The 21051-nt window shown below is 39.7% G+C and overlaps 1 protein-coding gene across 3 annotated transcripts in view; it reads right to left on the bottom strand.

Moving 5' to 3' along the window:
* Nucleotides 1-2348: 2348 nt before the first annotated feature.
* Nucleotides 2349-21051, bottom strand: part of akap7 (A-kinase anchoring protein 7) — a 42502-nt gene continuing 23799 nt past the window's right edge. The window contains exons 12-14 of one of the 3 annotated variants that reach the window (XR_003840503.1): nt 7118-7153; nt 4659-4756; nt 4076-4207 (exon numbers count right to left, since the gene is read on the bottom strand). Coding sequence is in view for 2 of the 3 variants with exons in the window: in XM_029497197.1 (XP_029353057.1) it covers nt 3987-4207; nt 7118-7153 (257 nt within the window). In the remaining variant the exon portion in view is untranslated. Of the gene's footprint in view, nt 4208-4658; nt 4757-7117; nt 7154-21051 lie in introns of all 3 variants that reach the window. The other 2 variants (XM_029497197.1, XM_029497198.1) reach the window with 2 other exon arrangements.

Below are 21051 nucleotides of genomic sequence, written 5' to 3'. Positions count from 1 at the left end.
CAGTTGGAATATATTCTGAAATTATGAGGGGAAAGTGGGAGATTAAAGAGGCAGCATATTGGCAACACCCCGATGAACCCATTTCACACAGCTCACACCGATTTCTCTTCATTTATGTAAAAGCTAATATTGAGCTGATCTTTCATTTCCTGTGCTTTATATTTTCTCATCATTTCACTCCATTTCCATTAGCGCATTAGGTATGAGGCTGCCTCCTTATGTCCTGGTCTAGAAAGAGGGAGATCATCATCGTTTGGCTAATGGTTCATCATGGTGAATGTCAATAGAATTAGCTGCTCTTATCCTGCTTGTTTAAAACTGCATTCAATTCTGTCCACTGTCCGGATTTAATTTATAGATGTGGGCCAAAACATCCATTCATCACGCAGTTTTCACCTATATGGCCCCTGCCAGAGATTCAGATCATTTCCTCTAGATATCCTACCGCAGCAGGATCATCACTGTGTCCTCTCAGCAGCAATGTTTCATTCCACACTATCCTTGTTTCAGGCTACTTACCCCCCCCAAGGAGAAAAACAGGGCCCTTCACGTCCATTTGTCAACTGCTGCATGCATGCACAACTGCTGTCATCTTGATATTTCTGAAACGATATTCAGATAATAAGGTGGAGCTGAGGAGGATCTAATAAGAGCACGCCCAACACAAAAGTGGTGTTGAATACTATTTGAATATTTATATAAATAGCAGAGACAAATGTTGAAGCAGGCTGGTATAATCCTGAGATGACGTCTAAACAATAAATCACACAAAAAAAAAAAAAAAAAACATTGCCACAACACAAAGCTTGGAACTTGTTTTGTATAAAAGTGTCTGCCAAATGCCAAATGAAAACATTGGGTCAGTCTGTGGATGTTAAAATCGCACTTTGTTTCAACAGTTTTTATTATTATTTATAATGATACTTCATAATGTGCCCTCTCTCTTATTGGCAAAAAAAGCACTGTACATTGTTACTGTGCTGCTGTTTAGATTCACCTTGAGACATTTGCACATAAAACAATAACAAATATTGCATGATCAATCTAAGCTCCTCTGGGAAATGCTTTTATGAAAACTTCCTCTTTGCTTTTACGTTCCTCACTAATCGTGCAACCCTTCTAGAAGTGGGGACAGTCCAACATGTTTACAAAGCCCAGACCACTCTTGGAGAACAATACGACAGTCTTGATTTCTATATTGATGTAAACCTATTGTAGATACACAACATACTCACAATCTGGACCACCTGGACAACTGGACTGAAATCAGGAGACGGAGAGGAGGATATTGGTTTTGAACCTCATATCCTGTTTTATTGTTCAAATATGGCAAAACAAGATATACAACACAACACAAACAACACAGCCGCACAGTCAGACACACTCGAACTAATGGAAAGACAAACAGAAAAGGCAAATTTGGAGAGATGTTCACACAGATTTCACACAGCTGCGAGCTGCCATGATCGATAGAGACAACAATTTCTCTGGGGAGCTGCTTATCAAACACAGTCACCTTATTAACTCAAGCACGCCAACACACACACACACACACACACACACACACACACACTCTCTCTCTCAAGAGATGGAGAAACACAAAAATCATACAGACCAACAGGACAAGTTGTATATTAAAGGGGGTTTTAAGGAGATTAAGGATCTGGTGACAGAAGAAGATCAAAATGAAAATGCTCTCAGTCCACCTGAAGACAGAATTCACCTTTGTTTTTGATGTTTCGGTGAGCCCATAATAACAGGACTTGAGTGGATTTTGCTCAAACCTCTTCACGCTGGAGGGAAATACACCTTGTGGCTGAAAATCTGACCTGGCAAATAGATTCTCTTTATATGCTATATACGTGGGCACAGAAACTAATTCAGCTACTGACAGGGATGACATGAATTCTGTCAGGAGCAGGTGGACCTATGTTAACATTTAACTTTTAGCCACAGGCTAACATCTAAGACTTTGGCAAATTTCACAGCAAAATGAACCATCATTATACGATCATTGACCTCAGCGAAAAGCGCTACGCATTGTCACCTTGAGCACTTACAGTTAAACAAAAATCACACCAACATGTTTCCGTGACTAAAAGCCACTTTGAACAGAGGTGGTCTCATTTACCAGCACGTACATAGTTACCTGCTCTCTGGAAACAGGACAATTAAAAACAAAAGAGATGGACATTTTGTGCTTTTTTTGGCAGGGGGCTCTTTTTCTCAGTTTAAAATAAAAATGTTTCCCCATGAAAATCAATTCTCTAACAGAGAAGACAGCTCATCTGCTGCAAACACAAAGCAGATAAAGTTAAAAAGGACCAAATAAAATATCTATATGAGAATTTCACTGTCAATTAAAACCCTAATTTCTCCTTTTTTTTTTTTTTTTTAAACATTGACAAGCTCCCTTTCACACTCCGTTTCTGAATTGATTTGATGAGATGTGGGGATAGGCCGATTTCCCGCTATTGTTTTACAGAAAACGACACAAAGAGGGTTTTTAGCTGACAGCAGTGATTGTCTGAGTTGACTTCCCTTGACATCACCATTTGAATAGCGGCTTGGCTCTTCCATGTGCAGCACTGGGGAATAAAAGCTCCTCAGATCAGCATAAATGTTCCCAGTAAACACTGAGCCTCAAAAACAAAAAAAACAACAAGCATGGGTTTAAAAGGCAAGCAAATAATAAATCACTGGAAAGCTAATTTCACACACACACACACAAAAGCTAGCAATATAGTCTGCAAACAAAGAAGTGTTACATATATGTGTGATCAGACAGGAACTGATATATGTGATTAATGCTTTTGTCTAATAGTAACAACAGCCTGCCATGGGAAGAATTTTCCATTGAGACAAGCACCCTAATCATTAATGGAGTAAAAACTCTTTTGTGGCAGCTTGTAGTGTGATGTCGTAGTGGTATATGTTTTCTGGGCATCCCATATTTAGTGTCTCCAATTCGCCTGACATCTTTTGGAAAATGTAGTCCCAATACTGGAAATAAATTAACGTGCTGTGTGTGCAGTTTGTCTCAGTGTGTTTATGGACTCGGCAGAGGTGTCCGGATTGGGTTTTTAAAAGCTGGTTTCTGTTTAGATCTGGATTCCTCTTGAATCAATGATTGTCTCAGTGTAGCCTCAGCGTGACAACGGTATAATACTTCAAGCATAGCTGCTGCCACTTTCTGCTAACAACTCAGGATAAAGACACAACTGCAGGTTTGCAAAGTGGATAAAGTGCTTTGAACACAGCTTCGTGACAAAATACAACAAAAACGGAGACCAACATACTGTAATTAACACTTAAGTTTGAAGAATCCAACCAGTCAAACCAGCTCTTTTCACACATCTTCTTCTGAATAAGCTGATGAGTAATCGTTTTTTCTATCAGGTCAGCACGTATTTTTAAGATGAACATAAGAAAAGTAAAATATTTTCCTCCCCCGAAGCTATGAACTCTAGGGAAAAGGAGTGTTTAAGTCAGGGGGAGCATTCAGCCATTTTCAAGTACAGTTCATAGTAAAACAAAACATCTGTCTATTCTAAAAAGGGCAGTTTTTGAGTGAGCGGTCACAGTGAACTCTGCGTGGGCAAGTGACGAAAACACGAAGGCCCCACAGCTGAGTGACGATCAGGGGGTGAGGTGGTTAGTTAACTCGTTTTAACTTGTTTTAGCAAGTCAACTAACAGGCTATTTGGCCTGTTGGGACAGTCACCTGGACAGCGCTGATCTTAAGCTGCATTGTCTGTATAACTAGCACTGTGTCAAGCTAGGTTGGGCGGGCAGGTATCTAGCATGACTGGCTAGCAGTTGTGGTTGGCTAGCTGGTTTAGTTAGTCAGCAAACTGGGCTGACTGGTTGGCTGGTTCAGGCTTTCTGACCCAGAGCTTATTTACTCTTCTCCTGATTAGCCAGGCCTGGCTGATGCTTTTAATGGGCGGCTGGTTTTTCAGTCTCTGTACCGCAGTCCAATCGCGTCACTTCCTGTTGTCTGTGGTGGAGTTAGCTGTAGTGTCTATCTTTGTGGCAGTTTCGTCAGTGTTTCCGGGGAGCTGCGAGGCCGTGGCATTCGGCCCGCCCCCATTTTGAAGTGTCTCCTGTTTGTATTGTTGCAAGGCGCGATTGACAGCATCTTCAACCAATCTCCTGCTGACCCTGAGTAGCTCTGCCTCGTCAGGCTCAGACCGGCGACGCCCACCTGGATGGAGCAAACACAGCAGAAGCATATGTGATATCCACTGACCATATGCAGTCAGGAAAACATTCTGTATATCATCATTTAGAAACATATCCCACATATATGCAAACTACCTGGCTATGCTTTTGTGCTAAACACCTGTAACAAGCAGCTCGGCCAACAGAAGAGAAAGATGAAACAAAAAGCTTCGTAATAATTTGTCACTATGAGCAAGTCTTTCTTTTTTTAACCAAGCAGTTTTATTTCTGCAGTGTGAAGGTAAAATTTTTTATTATTATTATTATTTGTGCAGCTTTTGGTGAAATAAGGAATATTATCCGATAAAATAGAATTTTAAAGATATCAGAAACTGTTCACAAGCCAGAACCAGATTTTTACTACTTTAACTGTAATATTTAATTTTTAATATTTAGCAATAATCCATTTCTAAAAATTGAACAAGCATACTTACATAAACACATGATCCATTCATTTTTGAATTGGAATCCATCATTAAAGCGTGGATTTTCCTTTAAGGTTATGCAAGTAGCTGGTGGTCTAATCCAGTGTCTGACAAGAATCACATATTGAGATTGTCACATTCAACTACAGTGACATTTACTGTCTCAGACTCTACAGTGGATTTGATACCAGGTCAGAGCTGCTTCCTGTGGTGTTGGGTCTCCTTTTATATGACTGGGCTCGTCTCACATTTATTCCAGTATGCTCAAAATGACAAGCAAGGATGAGCTGTTAATCTTGCAATAATAAATCATTTTAGAATCCCTCATTCTGGAGCAAACACAGCAACAATAGATTGGATGTGACAACAATACAAAAAAATGTGACAGTGTTGCATTGATAACAGATGAGGTCTTCTGTTCATGCATTTCTAATCTAATCTACCTCCAGCGCTTTTTGAAAGGCTAATACTTTCAAAAGTAAAGCTCTCTATCAAAGCCCTGGTCCTGCTTTTGCTATGGACAAAATGGCAGACAAAAAGAGAGCAAGACAGAAGGGGAGACAGACAGACATAAAGCTGGTTAGGAGGAAAAAAAAAAAAAAAAAGGATGGGCAGAAAGTCAATAATTCATATAGAAAGACAGCTCGGCAGGGCGGCTGTGAGATGGACAGCCAGCACTGAGCCATTCAGAAAAAAGAGTGAAAGAATCAGTAAAGCATCCAGTCCCAAGGCACACACGCATACACAAACGCACTACTGCAGTGGTCCACAAAACGCACTATAACCACCTCAACATCTAATTATGAAACACAAACAGAGAATCCCTGAGCTAAACGTTGATACCACAAAGTCCTCCAGGGCCCAGAGGTTTGTTTATACGGGAAAGCAGTGTGGTTATCTATTATTCATTACAGAAAAAGACAGATAGTGGAGTGAGACAACTGCTGAGGTCAGACTGTCATCCACACATCAATGTGTAAACTTCCTTCCTTCCATTCTGTAGTGGCTTTCTTACCAACTTAGTGTTACTGTTAATGTTCTTTTGCTTTTTGCATATTCCCATATTTCCTCCTTAGAGGAAATATTATGGGTCTAAGATAGGCTTTTTCCTGAATATTAAACACAACCTGGCTTCAGAAAAACTCCACACGGTAGCTTCAAGACACAGGCAGTCTCTGTCTTATTTGAATAACTGATTCACAAGTACATTCAATTATGGTGAGCGTGCACTCACATCAGCTTCACTTTTTGTTTTATTTTTTGCTGATTTGATTTGTTCCTAACATGATGTTCTGTTGAAGTACATCTACTTCGTGGTTTATTGAGTTTTGCTTTCTGAGAAGCCCTGCTATTGTTGCAATGGGGAACTATTTGATTACCTATGCCCTGCCTGTCAGGTAGAGTGAGTCACACCTCTGACCACTTTCCGATGCATTATTTTTTACCTCAGGAGACTGAATTTATTCCAAGGCAGCCTAAACCCCAGCTCTTCCGACACTGGATGGCTGTGAGTAACTCAAACTGGTTCTTGGGGCAAAAATAAATCATGAAAATAGCCATTGAACATCAGCTTAACACCTTCTCATTTGTAGGCACAGGCCTGGGAATGCTGTGAGGTCTACATTGCAAAGAAAAGAAGCCAAAGTGAAAGTAGCTTGTTTAAACAGCTGAAGGGGGTGAGGGCACAGCTGGATGTAAACACGACAAAGCCACTCCAAGCTCAACACCCACCAAGGGCCTCTACCTTGTTTGCATGATTTATACTTCATTTACATATATTCTATTGTGTGCTGGAGAACGTTATTACTGTAATAAAATCTTTGTGTGCAAAACAGAAAGACATTACAATAGGTTAAATATTGGAGAGTAAAGGTGTTGCATATAAGTGAGAGTGTATAAATCTCTGGAAGAAAAATGATTGCACTCCACAGAACAGGGTCAGTCACTGAGAGACCCCTTTAACTGCCTTGCTCAAGGAAGCTTCGGCACAAGGCCATGCTCCTTGGCAATGCAGAAAATGGACAGACTTCTTAATCACTTCCTGCTCTGCTGGAAAGCACACAGACAAAATCTGCTTCTGGTTAACTCAATTTAAACTGTACATGTAATGATTACAGAGGAGAAATAAGGAAATACATTTAGGAAATGTTCTCAGATGACGTTTTACTGATTCGCTTTCTGATTCATTTTCTAAAATACTGATGATTAAAACATAAGATTAGTTGCAATAGAATAAACCCATAAATTTAAATAAAGTGATGTCATGATTGAACTCTGATTAGATATGCTACAGGTAATTGAAATAGGCGCTTACACTATGTTGTGAGTTTTTAATGTGATCAACAATAACCCAGAAGTCAGTAATCACATCAAGACCTCATTTTGATCATTCTTCGCAGTGTATTTCTGATAATCATTTGCAGATTAGGTATCAAATGAACCAAATGAACCATAAGGAGGACACATACTTGAGGGTTTGGCATGGACTGGACCCTGAATCAAGTCTGCAACACAAACATAAAAATAAAATATTAAAGCAAGACACACACACACACAGAAAAACCCCACGATATTTTATCTTGTTGTCTCGTGGATTCATGTCGTCATGAAGCAGTGCACTCATAAAAGCCTCTTTGTGTGTTCACACAAGGGACATACTTTCAGAGCTACACTGCAGTGAAAAAAATTGGTTTTGACCCCTGGGCTATAGCATCACTGTAATAGATGCACAAACATTCTGAAGAAATACTGTTATCCAAATCCACTGAGCGTCGTACTGCCAAAAGCCGCAAGACTCAGCAGCATAAAAATAGGGTGCAAGAACCTTTTTATTTCCAAAAGGGAAAAAGAAATGCAAGCACAAAATGTTTCCGGTGTGTTTCAGATGAGGCAGCATTTGAGATGATTTCGAAATGGAAGGATTAATGGCACGTGGGGATTGAATCCCTCATTTTGTCTTCTCAGATCTGTTCCTATTGTCACTATTAACACTAAGAAAACTTTCAGACTTTATATAAACATACTTCTGTTGACTGTAATCCTGTTTGTTTGAAGAGGCACGTGTGTGTGTGTGTGTGAGACAGTCTCTTTATCTGCCTATTCAATTTTGCCCTGCCAAAATGAGCATCTTTGTTATGGCAGTAAAGCTGCTCTTTGTACCAGATAACACTTGTTGCACTCACACACTCACAGCGCACCCACAACTTCTGACGGCTCATATCCTCACTTATACACGCCTTTGTTTCTGTAACTTATTCTCACTCTCTCTCTCCTTCTTTCCTAACTCTTCCATTCCTCTTCTTATTGCAACTTTTCCAAACCTCCCTTCGTCTATACCACTTTCCTCTCTCACACACTCATTGGATCTTTTATTTTTTTGCTGGCAGAGTTGTCATGGTGATAGGATGAGAACCAGACAAGCACTTTAACTTTTGACAACATCGGAGTCTATCAACTTCCATCTGGTTTCACTCTTTCTTTCTCACTCTCTAAGTGTCCTCTCTCCTCACCTTTGGCCTCATCTTATCGGCATGTCCTTCTTTTTTTCCCTCCTTTGCCCCACAGCCTTTCTCCTTGTCATCTTCGCCCTGATTAAATGGAATCTCTTCCCATTTGTGCCAAATACAACGATTGAAGTTTGTTTGTGGCCTGATATTGTTATTTTTGCCTCTAAATGCTGGAGCTGTAGTTTCAGCATAAAAACAACCATGAGGCAAAGATGAGTCACTGAGAACATTCAACATTAAAATTCATAAGTGGAATTCAATGAATGACTAAAAATGAAATAACGCTGAATTATGTAATGCATTCCTTTTATCATTGGTACAGACTCCCATATGGTGCAAACCAAGCCATTTAGTGTCTTGAACTGGTGAGCAATAGTAATGTGGACAGTTATTATTAGCTTACTTCAGTAGGTTTTGGTTAAACCTCTTGTGGAAATGAAATTAGTTCAGGATATGTTGTCTTCCATCAAACGACAGTTGTGTGCAAGGTTGTGTTTTCATTGCATGATCTATCAGTTGGTTTACCAGCTTGGTTAGCCCTGAAAAAAAACTAAACTAAACTAAGCATTGAACATTTTCTACATTACTATTTTCTAGAAATCAAGGTGGTCTCAAATGTCTCATTTTGTCCAACCAAAAATAAAGACCCACCTTAAAGAAGTTGAACCCAAAGGGATGCATTACAATTCATTAAAAAATATATTAAATACATCTGTACCATTATTTTTTCAATTTGGCTGGAGTTATTATTTCACAAAGTATTAATTTAGTGCATGCTATGTTCAAAACTAAGATGGCAAACAAGTAATTGTTAGTATCAACTCAACTTCTATCACATTATGATTTATCCCATGTATTCAGCATTTTTTTTTTTATTATTTATTTATTTCAGGTCTACTCTCCTGCTTTGGACTTTTACTTAGTTCCTCTTTCACACCATGTTGCTGTCTCTCTAATGAGCATAGACTGAAAGGTCTATCTAATATCTATCTAATGTGGATAGACTGAAAGATTGCTGGTGTAAAGATGCCTTCTTTTTTGTAACTGTATACCGTCAGAGAGCTGTATGTCTGTACAATGTCAAGTGACAACTACTGTTTTGCCTTTGCTTTTATTTCATTCCAAAAGTCACAGCTCTGCTCTTTTGTGTTCTCTTTTCCTGGTCACAACTCTACACTGGCTTATTTTGTGCTATGTAAGAACCTTTTAACACCATTAGTTCAAACTTCCATGCAACCCCATTTATCGTGCTCTGTAGCAACTTCCCCCAAATAATTAATAGCCCACTTCTTGGTTGGATCAAAGCTGACACTGCTGCTGAAGTCTGCTAAAAATGTTTAGCTAGGTGTTTTTAATACTTTCCATGACGGAGGGAGCACTTCATAATGTTAGAATCCAACTGATGGTAGCTATTGCTGGGGATGCAACAAATACACAATCCCATTAAAAACATGAATTAAATTCATGGATACAGCAGCCTAAACAATTATGTTCTCACCCAGCCTAATAATTTGTGGCTATGACTAATTTCTTCTTGAAATACTAATTTCCTGAAAGCTCTAGCAGAGTCTTAGGCAGACATTTTATGCAGAATATCTGACAATAGGAGGAGGATGAATTAAGAAATAACAAGGGGCCGATGAGGAGGAGGAGGGAATGGGAGGGGGAAGACTACAGCACAGTACACGATGCCAGGAAAAGGAGGTTGAGCATATTTGTGCCATGCCACCTCCTTCATGGAGGTTTGCATGAGAAATGAAAAAGCAAAGCCAAAGGGAAAAAAATAAGAGAGATGGTGTATTTAAGGACAGCACAGGAAACCAGAATAGGAGGAGAAGAAGGAGGGGAAACGATAAACGACAGGCCTTGATATAGGAGTTTAGGAAAAGGACAGGGGCATATAGAGGCTTTGGATCTGAAAGGTAGGTGGGGATAGAGTGCTGATGGTAGAGTGGTTTCCTCAGGAAATACCAGACACTTTGAAACACGAGATACTGACTGCAGCCCAGTTAAACAAACTTATGTTTATACTTTGTTCTAGGAAGCCTGTGTCATTGTAGTTGTTTGCCAGGTAGACTGTTTATTACTGATGTTCTTACGCTCAGTAAAGATTAATTCAGGAAATTAAACATTTGGCTAGAGGTGCAGTCATATCAATAAACCTGAGCTGTTTTTAGCTGGAGAATGTTTGAAAGGCACCACAATGCTCTGTGTCCTCAATACAGCCTTTGACCAAGGTACTAGACCCATTAATGCACCAGGAAGGGCATTGTGTTAAACCTTTTAATACATGTAATATAAAAATAAACTCAACTTTTTGCAATGTATTCTATCAGCACCTAATCTACCTACATTATGCTGAATTCAACACGAGAGAAAAAAAATGTACATTTTCCAACATCTCTCCCTTGTACCAGAACAATACAGGGATACAGGTTGTTGGTGCCCAAAAGTGTGTGAGTCTTTACTCTCCACCACAGGGCTGATTGACAATTTCATGGCTGAAAGATTGTTTCCACTGAGACAGTGAACATCATCAAAGTGCTATTCTCACACTTGAATCTTCAAAACAATGCAAAAAGGATGAGGGAACATTAAGCAGGCATTGAGGCTGAGTGGGAAATAGCATATGCAGGCGATCTGCTACCTGAAGCTGTGCCTACATATCGTCCAGTCAGAAATAACACGGTTACTAATTTTACACAGTCACTATCAGTTCATTTTAATCATTGTCCCCCTTATATGGACATCATGGCAGACAGCAAAAACCCATCCACAGCATTAAGGGCAGAGGATAACAATTTAACAGTGGAAGACAGTGAAGGAAGAGTTATCTCAGAAAATCGGTTCACAGAAAACGAGCCATTTAGTCACTGATAATTAGCGCAACCTTAGCCCCTAACCCCAGCCCCACTGATGGTCTGAGCTAAATGCTAACACACTCACAGCAACAATTGTTGAACAGGTGTCTTAGTTTAGCACTATGGCATTTTTTCATTCACTAACATGGTCATACACTAAAGTAAACATTACACTTGGATTTAATGGTGGGAGAAAATCAGTTAAGAGGATCACCACCAAGATTATATTCCATGATGCAGGTGATATTTCACTGCCAAAAATCCAATAGCTACTGAGACAGTTCCTTTCACTTTGAACCCACCATATCATCCTGAAGGAGGAAAGCCATTATCTAGGCACCATGAGGCAAAATCACCTGGTAGCTGCCAAATTATTTTTTTATAAACCCAAAATGTCACCCTCATGGTAGCTCTACAGAGCTACCATGAAAATTGCATGACATTCCGTTTAATTATTACTTTAGATGGGACCAAATTGGTGGATGACCAACTGAAACTGGCATCCACAGAACCAGGTAGCTAGAATGGATCAAAATAAAATTACTATTCCTTTAATCTATGATTTAAAAATTAATAAATAAATAAATGACTGAATATTTTTGAAAGGGGATGCAGACATTAAAGCAGGACAGGTGTGTCACCCGGTGAACACTGGTTGACTGTAGATCTAACAAAGAGCCAGGCCTATCCAGCACAAACAGGCAACAGGGGACAACACGTAAAACGCTTTGTTTTGACGTCTCTCAGTCTGGTGTCATACTGTCAACTGATCACCTAGTCCATTAGCAAACATACAACTTAACAAGCCATGAGCACGGGACTAAAAATGGTATAGTGAGGTGCAAATGGCGTGACTCATTTTTGTCTTAATCACTTCAGATTAAAGCAACACAAGGAACCACATGAGGTAGCTTCAGTTTTCAAAAGCAAGCTCAAGTGCTGTTTTAATATGGGAATATGTGACTGACAACATGCACAGCAGTGACTGTTCTGGTTAGAAACATGTCTATCTCAAACAGTGCCTGGCTGTAATGCAGTCAAAACCTCAGCACAATCAATCAAGAGTGATTATCTCTTATTGATTGTACCTTTAAAGAAAACAGAGGCACTGCACAGACACAGACGCATTGTGTCCATTTCTCTGTGTGGAACAAAACCTTTAGCCCCCCAGGCCAAGCTTCAGGGCATGGAGGACATAATTTAAACCCAACTATGCCTCCCTCCTCTGTGTTGAAACTGGACTATGGAAAAAAAGCAGTCAGTCAGTATTCAGCTGGCTTTTTCTGCATAGTGACCCAGCTCACAGAGCTGTCATTGACTTTCAGAAACCGCACTTATACAGGGTCTCAAACAGACCTGGAAATTTCGGAAGAATGCGAAAATGTCAGTGTTTCAACGTCTTATGGGAAAAAGAGACTGCACCAAGAAAGAGTTCATACGGATATGCACCAGAATGAAAGAGGAAGATTTGGCAGATGTAAATGAATGGGAGAAAAGAGGATGAATTAAGCAGCCCTGCATGCATCTCTTCACTTGACTGTCAGCTTCCTCGTTGGCTTTTTATCCTCCTCCCTCTTCTGTTCTAATCTTTCTTACCCTCTTCCTCACATGTTGTCTCGCTTGTCTTCACCAGTGATATCTTTCTTTGTGCATCTCTGCTCTGTGTGTGCCTCCAATACAACCACATGAGCCATTTTTTAAATTGTGCATTCCACTATTGTGTGAACCTTGAAAGTTGAAAGGAAAATATTCTTTTTGTTTGATCAAGGTCATTCCTGTTCTGTTGTCTTGTTAATGCAGATGGAACAGCTCATGTAATGGCCAATCGCAGCCTGAGTTGCCCTTCATTACCTTATTCCAAGCAAGCTGTGTCCCTGTGAGGAGTCAAGCTGTCTTTATCTGACTGTTATTAGAGGGGGAAATATAATGATAAGAGGGGGGATAAAGGTTAAGTAATGCTGTGAAGGGTGTGGTGCTGTTTGTTTGCACATTAGTTAAAAAAGAGCAACATGGCATCCACACTTTGTGTCTTAGCCTACAGTCGTGAATTGCATTTCGTGGAGGCTGCTCGTGAAGGTTACATACAAGAACAGAGATGTGGCAATAAATAGTCACAACATTGGAAAGAGCAACAATGACTGAGTCTTTATGTCAGTGTTACCAGACAAGTTTAGGGCTGAACTTTTGAATGCAGCTTTATGAAAAAACTGTTCTGTTCGTCGCTTTTTCTGATTGAAATCTAAAAAGCCACATTTAAATGAGTGTGACAAAAAATTGGACCACAAGCCAATGGAGAATTGATTTGATGTAGATCACACCCCTGTGTGGCCTTTTATGAACTACTTTGACTGTTTAACTGATAATTGATTAGTTGTAAAATGGAAAAAAAACAATCATTACAGCTGTTAAATCAAACAATATATTTTCTGTCAGTTCCAACTTTCAAATGTTGAGATTTGTAGCCTTGGTGCTTTCATAAACTAAATCGAATGTTCTTGGATTCTCCATATTTTTGTCAGACTCAACTGACATTATCTACATTTCATATATTGTGTCATATAGTTCATATATAATCATTGACTAAGGCTGACGCTGATAGTTTGTAAATCAGCATTTAATTTTGATAGATTTGTAATCTATCAAAATTTCAATGAAGCAAATAAAACCTGACAATAACACAACAACTATAAGCAATGCTGCAAAATATCCTGGAATCGGCGCACCATGACCACAGCATACAATTCATGGTCCTCACCGCAATCATCAGACGTGTTTCAAACAAATGAAGTAATTTTGCTTAAGGCCTTAGGGTTTGTGTTTGTGTATCTGGTAGGTTGCTGTGAGATGGTGTGCGTTTGTGTGATTTTCACCTACAGGGACTGTTAACATGACTGTGACACCTCGTCATATTGGTCACGGTTGATTCACATGCACACACACTGCAGACCCTATCACATACAGCGCATGCACGTGTCTTGCTGTGCTCACGAGGATGACAGTAACGGCATCACAGGGGTAGCATCTGACCGACAGTACACACACTGTTTGTCTGTCTCCTTCTCCTTGCCTCCTCCTTGGTCTTTGTCTCATCATCATCATTTCTCTTTAAGCCCATTTCCTCCATTCCCCTCATTAGTCTTCATACCCTGCATCGCTTTCCCCTTCTCCCTCCATCTCTTTCACTCAGAAGTAGGGCACAGTGGCTCCACTGTTTATAGCAATGCAGCTGCAAGCCAGGGAAGGAGAAAGAACGAGAGGGAGAGAGGGGAGACAGGGGGAAAACACAGAAGGGAGGAAGGAAAGCAGGAAAACAGAGCACATAGAAGTGTGTGCAGGCAACATATTTCAATACTTCTGTCCTTTCCAGTACAGTGCTTCAGAAGAGCACACATCACACACACAGATCTCACCATTTCAGCCAGTGTCAAGTCTGGATTTATGACAGAAGCAGCATCTTACATTCCTACATCCAGTTCCCACACACAGGCCACAAATCACTGGATCATTTTATGACTACGTGTTACTGTTTGATCATTAATCAAACAGACAGCTATGCAGCAATAGCAATATGAAGGCACTCTACTTTTTTTTTTTTTTTTTTTTTTGCAAGAGGATGAAAACTGGAAGAAAACAAGAAACTATTGAACTAAATGACACTAAAAAGGAAAGTTTGAGTTGAGCTATGGACACTGAAGCCTTCCTTTAACTATAGCTAATCTGGAAAATAATAATAATAATAATAATAATAATAATAATTTGAAGGAAAAAAAGTTAGTTTAATTTAATGTAGCTGCCATCTTGTTTCAGCATTAAATAAGTTACCAGTACAAAACATTTCCCAGATGGTATTCTGTCCCAAAAGAGGTTGAGCAACCAAAGCTAAACCTGATACAGCTGCTACAGAACCATAAGTGAAAGGAAAGCTTTAATCAAATTGCAAGCTGGATCAGTGAATATCCTCTAGAGCTCATTTCATTCTATAGGATCTTAAGCAGAGCAGAGAGTTTCCACTCTATCTCTGTCATCTAGTGGAAAATCTGTACTTTTTCCTTTAACTCAATGTTGTCATGTAGATATCATCTACACTCAAACTAGTCATCCAGAGAAGGTTGTGGTTGTGGAGATGATGAGATATCCAGCTAATCTGCACCACATGGTCATATACAGGTGGAGAGTTGTGGACCTCATTTGAAAGTCCCTCTCTACTCACAATGTGTTTTTTCAATGTTACATTTGCTTTTGAGCATCATTTTTCAAAATGATAAAGAAGCCAGAAGGCTTTTTTGAAATTCACACATTTCTCTATGTTACCCTGGATCTCATTTCACTGATGGGTCACTGATATAGATAATTTCATGTCGGTTCCCCAGACATAACGATGCTGAAAATCCTGATGAAAAAGTAATGCATGCTTATTATTCACACAAGGACATCTAAAATATAGCAACATGCACTGGAACAGAAAGTTATTGTCCTTCATAAATAACTAACCATTCATGTATGCTTTAAGGGCATATGTATGTCCTTCTCTGCATGCACAGTGAAAACCCTTGCAGATGGCCCAGAATGAAGCAGCTCTTCCATTAGTCTAAAAAGGACATGCCACTCTGCTACCCTTTGACCTACACTGGCTACCCATGGATGGCCCAATCAAGTTCAAGTCAGTAATGCTAGCCCTCAGAGTGACTTTTGGTCTTCACCCACATCACAGCCTTCTGTTTCTTTTCAGCCACTGTGCTCCTCCAAAAAATATCATCAGGCATTGTCATCCATGCACATTAGACATTCCTCTGTGGTTGATGAGAGCCGGGCGTCCAGCATCTTCCCTCCTAGCACTTTAAAATCCTCAGATGCAAAACTACCTCTTTCTATTCAGAGTGCCTCTTTCTCTGATGCCCTTACACATGTTGAATAGATGTACTACTTATTATGGACACCAAGGTCTTCTGCTGCACTGCAGCTTAAAAGTTCTCCCTCACTTGAACAAAAACATCTGCAAAATGAGTGAATGTGATATAATGTGAAGGTTTGGCCACAAATGGTAAAATGAAATGATATTTTTTTCAAGCACATTACATGTTTTGTATCAGTAACTTGTATGCATGTATAACTTGGGAGCATTATACAAACATTCCAGGCCATTCCACTCATTGACAGCTGGTGGCGGTGAGGTACAAAGAGGCATTAAAAATGCTGTGAAGAAGACAACTGCCAACAATGTTTGGTTTAGAGTATTGGTTAATGTTAAAGAATTGGCAGTGAAATATTTTCATCAGGAAGGAAATGCACTCAACAGTGTTTCTTTCAGCCATAAAAAATTCAAAATGAATCATTTGATCTAAACATAACTTTGCTTGTTTACATGAATGGTCTACACAGCTCATGAATTTATACAGTTTTTACAATGTTTGAGAATGCCCATTACATTGAAGTGGATATTTGCAGTAAGTGGACTATAAGGGGACTTATCAGTAACTCAATTTCATCTTGTTGCAGAGGTTTTTCTAATCACTAACCAGAATATCACTTTACAAATGTAAAATGCTAAATTGCACAAAATGATGAGTGCACAATCACACTCTCATACATGCATGTGTTCCATTGTCATCTCTGGGACACATACAATCATGGATGTAACTCACACAGCAGACAGAGAGCAACACACATACAACATGCATTATATTTCTACACTACATGCACACAGTCTCTTCACAACCCACACCCACGCATGGACTCAAGAGGAGGAGACACTTACTGATTTTCTCCTCGGTTTGGGAGAAAGGGAAGCAGCACAATTGACCCATGGCGCCTCCTTCCCTCTCCTCCTGTTCCCTTCTCCCTGCTGCTACCCCTCTTTTTCCTTTTCCCCTTGTTCTAAGACAAACAAATGGAGCAAAAATCCAGTTTCTTCTCCTGTCTCTCCCACTCTTTATCTCCCTCTCTTTTCCTTTCTGTGTCACTCCTTTCCCCCTGCTCAAACGACAAAACAGACCTAGTGAGGATGGAGGTATTTAAAAGAAAAAAACCCTCCCTCTTTTTGTGTGCAGCCCTCGAAGAACACGGAGCAGGACAGGAGACAATGAAAAAAATGAACGAGTGGCTCCTTGCTCTCGCTCTACTTTGCACTGACACAGGGAGGAGGGGTGTGAGAGTCTGTGTGTCAGAGTGAGACAGAGAGAGAGAGAGAGCAACACAGGGAGGAAGATAGAGATTGAATGGGAGAGCTGGAGAGTGTGTAGGAGGCAGAAAGACAAATGCATGTGTGTTGAGTGGGGAAAAGTGGCGGAGAAACGTGTATATATGAGAAGACAAGTGTTTGTGTGTGCATTTAAGTGTGCAACTAGAAGCGGGCAGAGGAAGAGGGGCACGCTGTTTGAGCAAGCTGGAGTAAGTATATATTGAAAAAAGAGGGTGAACACACTCAAGTGTACGGACGAGAAAAAGGGAGCGGTATATATGAGGAGAGAGCAGACTGTCTATGCGTGTGTGTGTGTGGAGGGGGGGAGGGAGGTTACAAGCCCCACCTACCCTTCTCACTGTAGCTTGAATAATGGTTGTTGTTGTTGAATGGCCGGCAGCTGCAGCCTGTGATTACATGTATCTATGTTGTTCATGAGAGATATAATGTTAATTTGAGCGGGACACATATCCTCAGAGAAAAGAACTATTCCAAATACGGCGTGAAAAATCTATCATTTCCAGATTCCAAACACAGGATAGGCTGTTGATATCCAAGGTTAAGTATGGATTACAGTTAAGGCGATGGTGAGCAGTAAAGATTGACATTGTGAAATGTCAAGGGAATATGTAGACTTGCGGGGATTATCAGCTGTTCCCTATGTGTATTCAATTTCATTTATATTAGCTCTTATTCTATTGTTAAAAAATATTTTGAATGTGAGGTATAATAGCTACTCCAAGTTTCTAGAGCTTGGATATAAACAATGTTTAATTTTAATATCCTCCGTTTATCATCAATGATATTAGCTGTCAGGTCTAGCTTTAACATTTTTATTTCCCGTATGTTAATAAAAATATCAAAATACTTCTCATCAAGCTGACCTCAAAAGACCTGGCCAAGCTTATTTAGGAGACATCTTTCACTTGCTCTTTGTTTTGAGTGTCAAACAGGGTTCATGACACTTGACGCTGTGAAAACACTGGAGAGCATCACATAAGGAGGGAACACAAAGTCAGTCTTCTGCAGCAGCCATGCATCGGTCCACAGTTGGGTATTCCTGATCAGTTCTCTCTCGCATGCTTCTATTGAATTGCTGATGAGCCCCTAAGTACAACAATGAATCTCCACCAGCCTTGGAGAAGCTTTTTTTTTTTTTTAAGCTCCATGCACAAAAACAGACAGTTAGTTAAAAGCACATCTCTCTTCAAGGCTAACATTGGGGATTGCAAACACAAGGTAAGGGGGCATGAGTAAGAGCCAGGTGGGGTGTTAAAACAAATAACCACACACACAAACACACCACATGTATTGTGGTGTGTGAGGCACTGAGCTCAGCTGTGTGGGTACACAGTGGAGCCCTGTCTCCAAGAACAGCATCAGCACACAGCTGCTACATTACACACAAACACTCCATCTCCATCTCACGCACACACTAATGATAGCTGCTATTTGTGCAGCTTAAGTATAGTCACTGATGAAGACAAACTGCTATTAAGCATCAATTATACAGTGCCCATAAGTTAATGAACACAGTGATCATCCATGTAGACACACAGATAATCACCTCATAAAATTTCTGTTCTGAAAGTTTATAACAGTTTAGACGCTACTTAACTGAGCTGTAAGAAAGTCAAAACTATGAGATATACCATCATGTACTACTTTAAGTGTCTCTGTTGAAGAGCCAGACTTGGTTTACAATGGAGAGAAACACTTAAAAAAAACAAAGCAACAGTGTTGACTTTGTATAGCCAAAGGTCGGCTCATGGTGCTTCAGTAGTCACAAGACGGATTGCAAACACAAGAACAGCACAGACTTTGTGATAAGGCTTACTGCTTATCATAAGATTTATATGGATAAAGAGAAGCAAGCAATGCACACTCCATAATGTCCAAGAACAAAAACAAGCACCTGAGTGTAAGTTATGAATAACATTGAGACTGTGTGCAACATGCCTAGCGTTTCTACAGGAGATTTTTTTGGACCATTAGGGATAAAGTTCAGTCATGGCCTGGGTTTGAAGTGAATGTAATCAGGTGTAAACACAAAACTTCACATTAAACTGTACATTTAATATCCATATTGTGTTATCAAAATATAGATTGCAATGAATATTATCTTATTTGCTCCAATTTAAACATTGTGAGTACATTTAAGAACCAGTTCAGAGAATTATTATAAGTAATGTTTTTGTAAAAAGATCATGTTCCCTGATAGTGGATGTGGTGTCTCAAAAGGCTAATTAGCTTCTATTAAAATGTTTGACAGGATTTATCTTTGTATTCTTCAAACAAACCTGCACTATAATAAAATATGTATAGCCAGCCATATAGTTAGGTAAACCATTTTTTTAGCTGGTTTGGGTACACTTTCATCACATCACTTTCATCCTCTCTGAAGCTCCAATCCAATATCTTCCTCCACCTGTCACTGTATTCTATCGTTCCCCTCTGCCTTCTTCCTCACTCGACACCCCCCAGCCTCAATTCAATATCAAACTTCGAATTCACTTGTCTATTTAATGTCGCCTTGACTCAAACTCTCTTTTTCTCTTGCCTTCTGTCTGGCCAAGCTATCATCCCCTCTCATCCTCTCTATCTGCTAAATTCCACTGCTTCTGCAAAAGTCAATTCCCCTCTCCCTCATTCCTCCTTTCTCTTCCCATACTCATTTATTGTACTTTTTTAAATCTCCCTCATTCCATGCTCTATCCTCTTGGGTCTATCTCACATGTCCTTCTGTCTACTTATTCACTGCTGCTGTATTTGCTGCTCTCTCCTTATTCTGTCTCCCTTCTGTCCCGTCTTCCCTTATCCACTTAATCTCACTCCAGCCCTCCTTCTATCCTCTTAATATTCACTCCTGAAAGCGCTGAGTTGTCAGGTGTTCACTGATTGCTCCACTCAATGCAGATTTAGATGATATCATGAGATACCACACAAGGACATAATGGTGTTGCTTTACAATATTCCAGAAGGAATAGCAGAACCTTGTGAGGTACCAAAGGTGCTGGTCCCAGTTAGCTCAACCAAGGTCTTTCTGTCGTATAGTTTAAAACTCTCAGCATGACTTGAATAGGGGATATAGATGGCAACAAAAGCTCAAAATAGCATAATTTAGTAACTTTGGCAGTGGCATGTATTTTTAGCAGTGCATAAGACAGTGAAAATAAACTGAGTCTCAAACTTATGCTCTAAACCAGCCATCAGAAGTCGTTTGCTGCAGTGCACATTTAATCAAAGCTCTTTCAAGAGCTTTGTGGCTGTTGGATTGCCACCCATATTTCCACCCCTCACCAACAACTTTCTGCAATTTTATAATTATGTCTTTTGAAACTTTTCGCAACTTGAACCCTGAAACCTTATTAAGATGGCCTCTCTAATGAATTAGAAAATCAGATTCTCTCGCACTCTCATAAATTAGGGTGAGAGGGAAACTAGAGATTCAAAAGTTAAGTCTACCTAATATCATTAAATTTTAGAAACAGAGCCAGTGGTGATGTGCAAATCTTTCCAATTCCTTGAAGCAATTGCAGACAGAGCCTTCGCCGCACAGCATGCACGTTTTTCTTTTCATTTGATTCATTTTTTAAATGTTTATTAGTTGTTACTTCCTGCTTCTTCACAAATGGCCTGCTCACCTGTTAAAAGGTATTTGCATTTAAAATTTTATTTTTACATTTATTTTTCATGCATATTTTTGTATGATTGATCTTTGAGCAGACCTATGTTTAGATACGGCCTCTGTAAACCAAAACGTACAAAAACATTAACTTCAATTTGGTAACTGCACACTACTATTTATGTTTAAGCCACCAATAATCCTTGAATACTGTGGGGGGGGGGGGAAAAAA

This window comes from Echeneis naucrates, chromosome 24 (assembly GCF_900963305.1).
Source record: "Echeneis naucrates chromosome 24, fEcheNa1.1, whole genome shotgun sequence".
NCBI classification, from domain to species: Eukaryota; Metazoa; Chordata; class Actinopteri; order Carangiformes; family Echeneidae; genus Echeneis; species Echeneis naucrates.
Note: the sequence above shows the minus strand (reverse complement) of the source record. Positions and strands in the feature narration are given on the sequence as shown.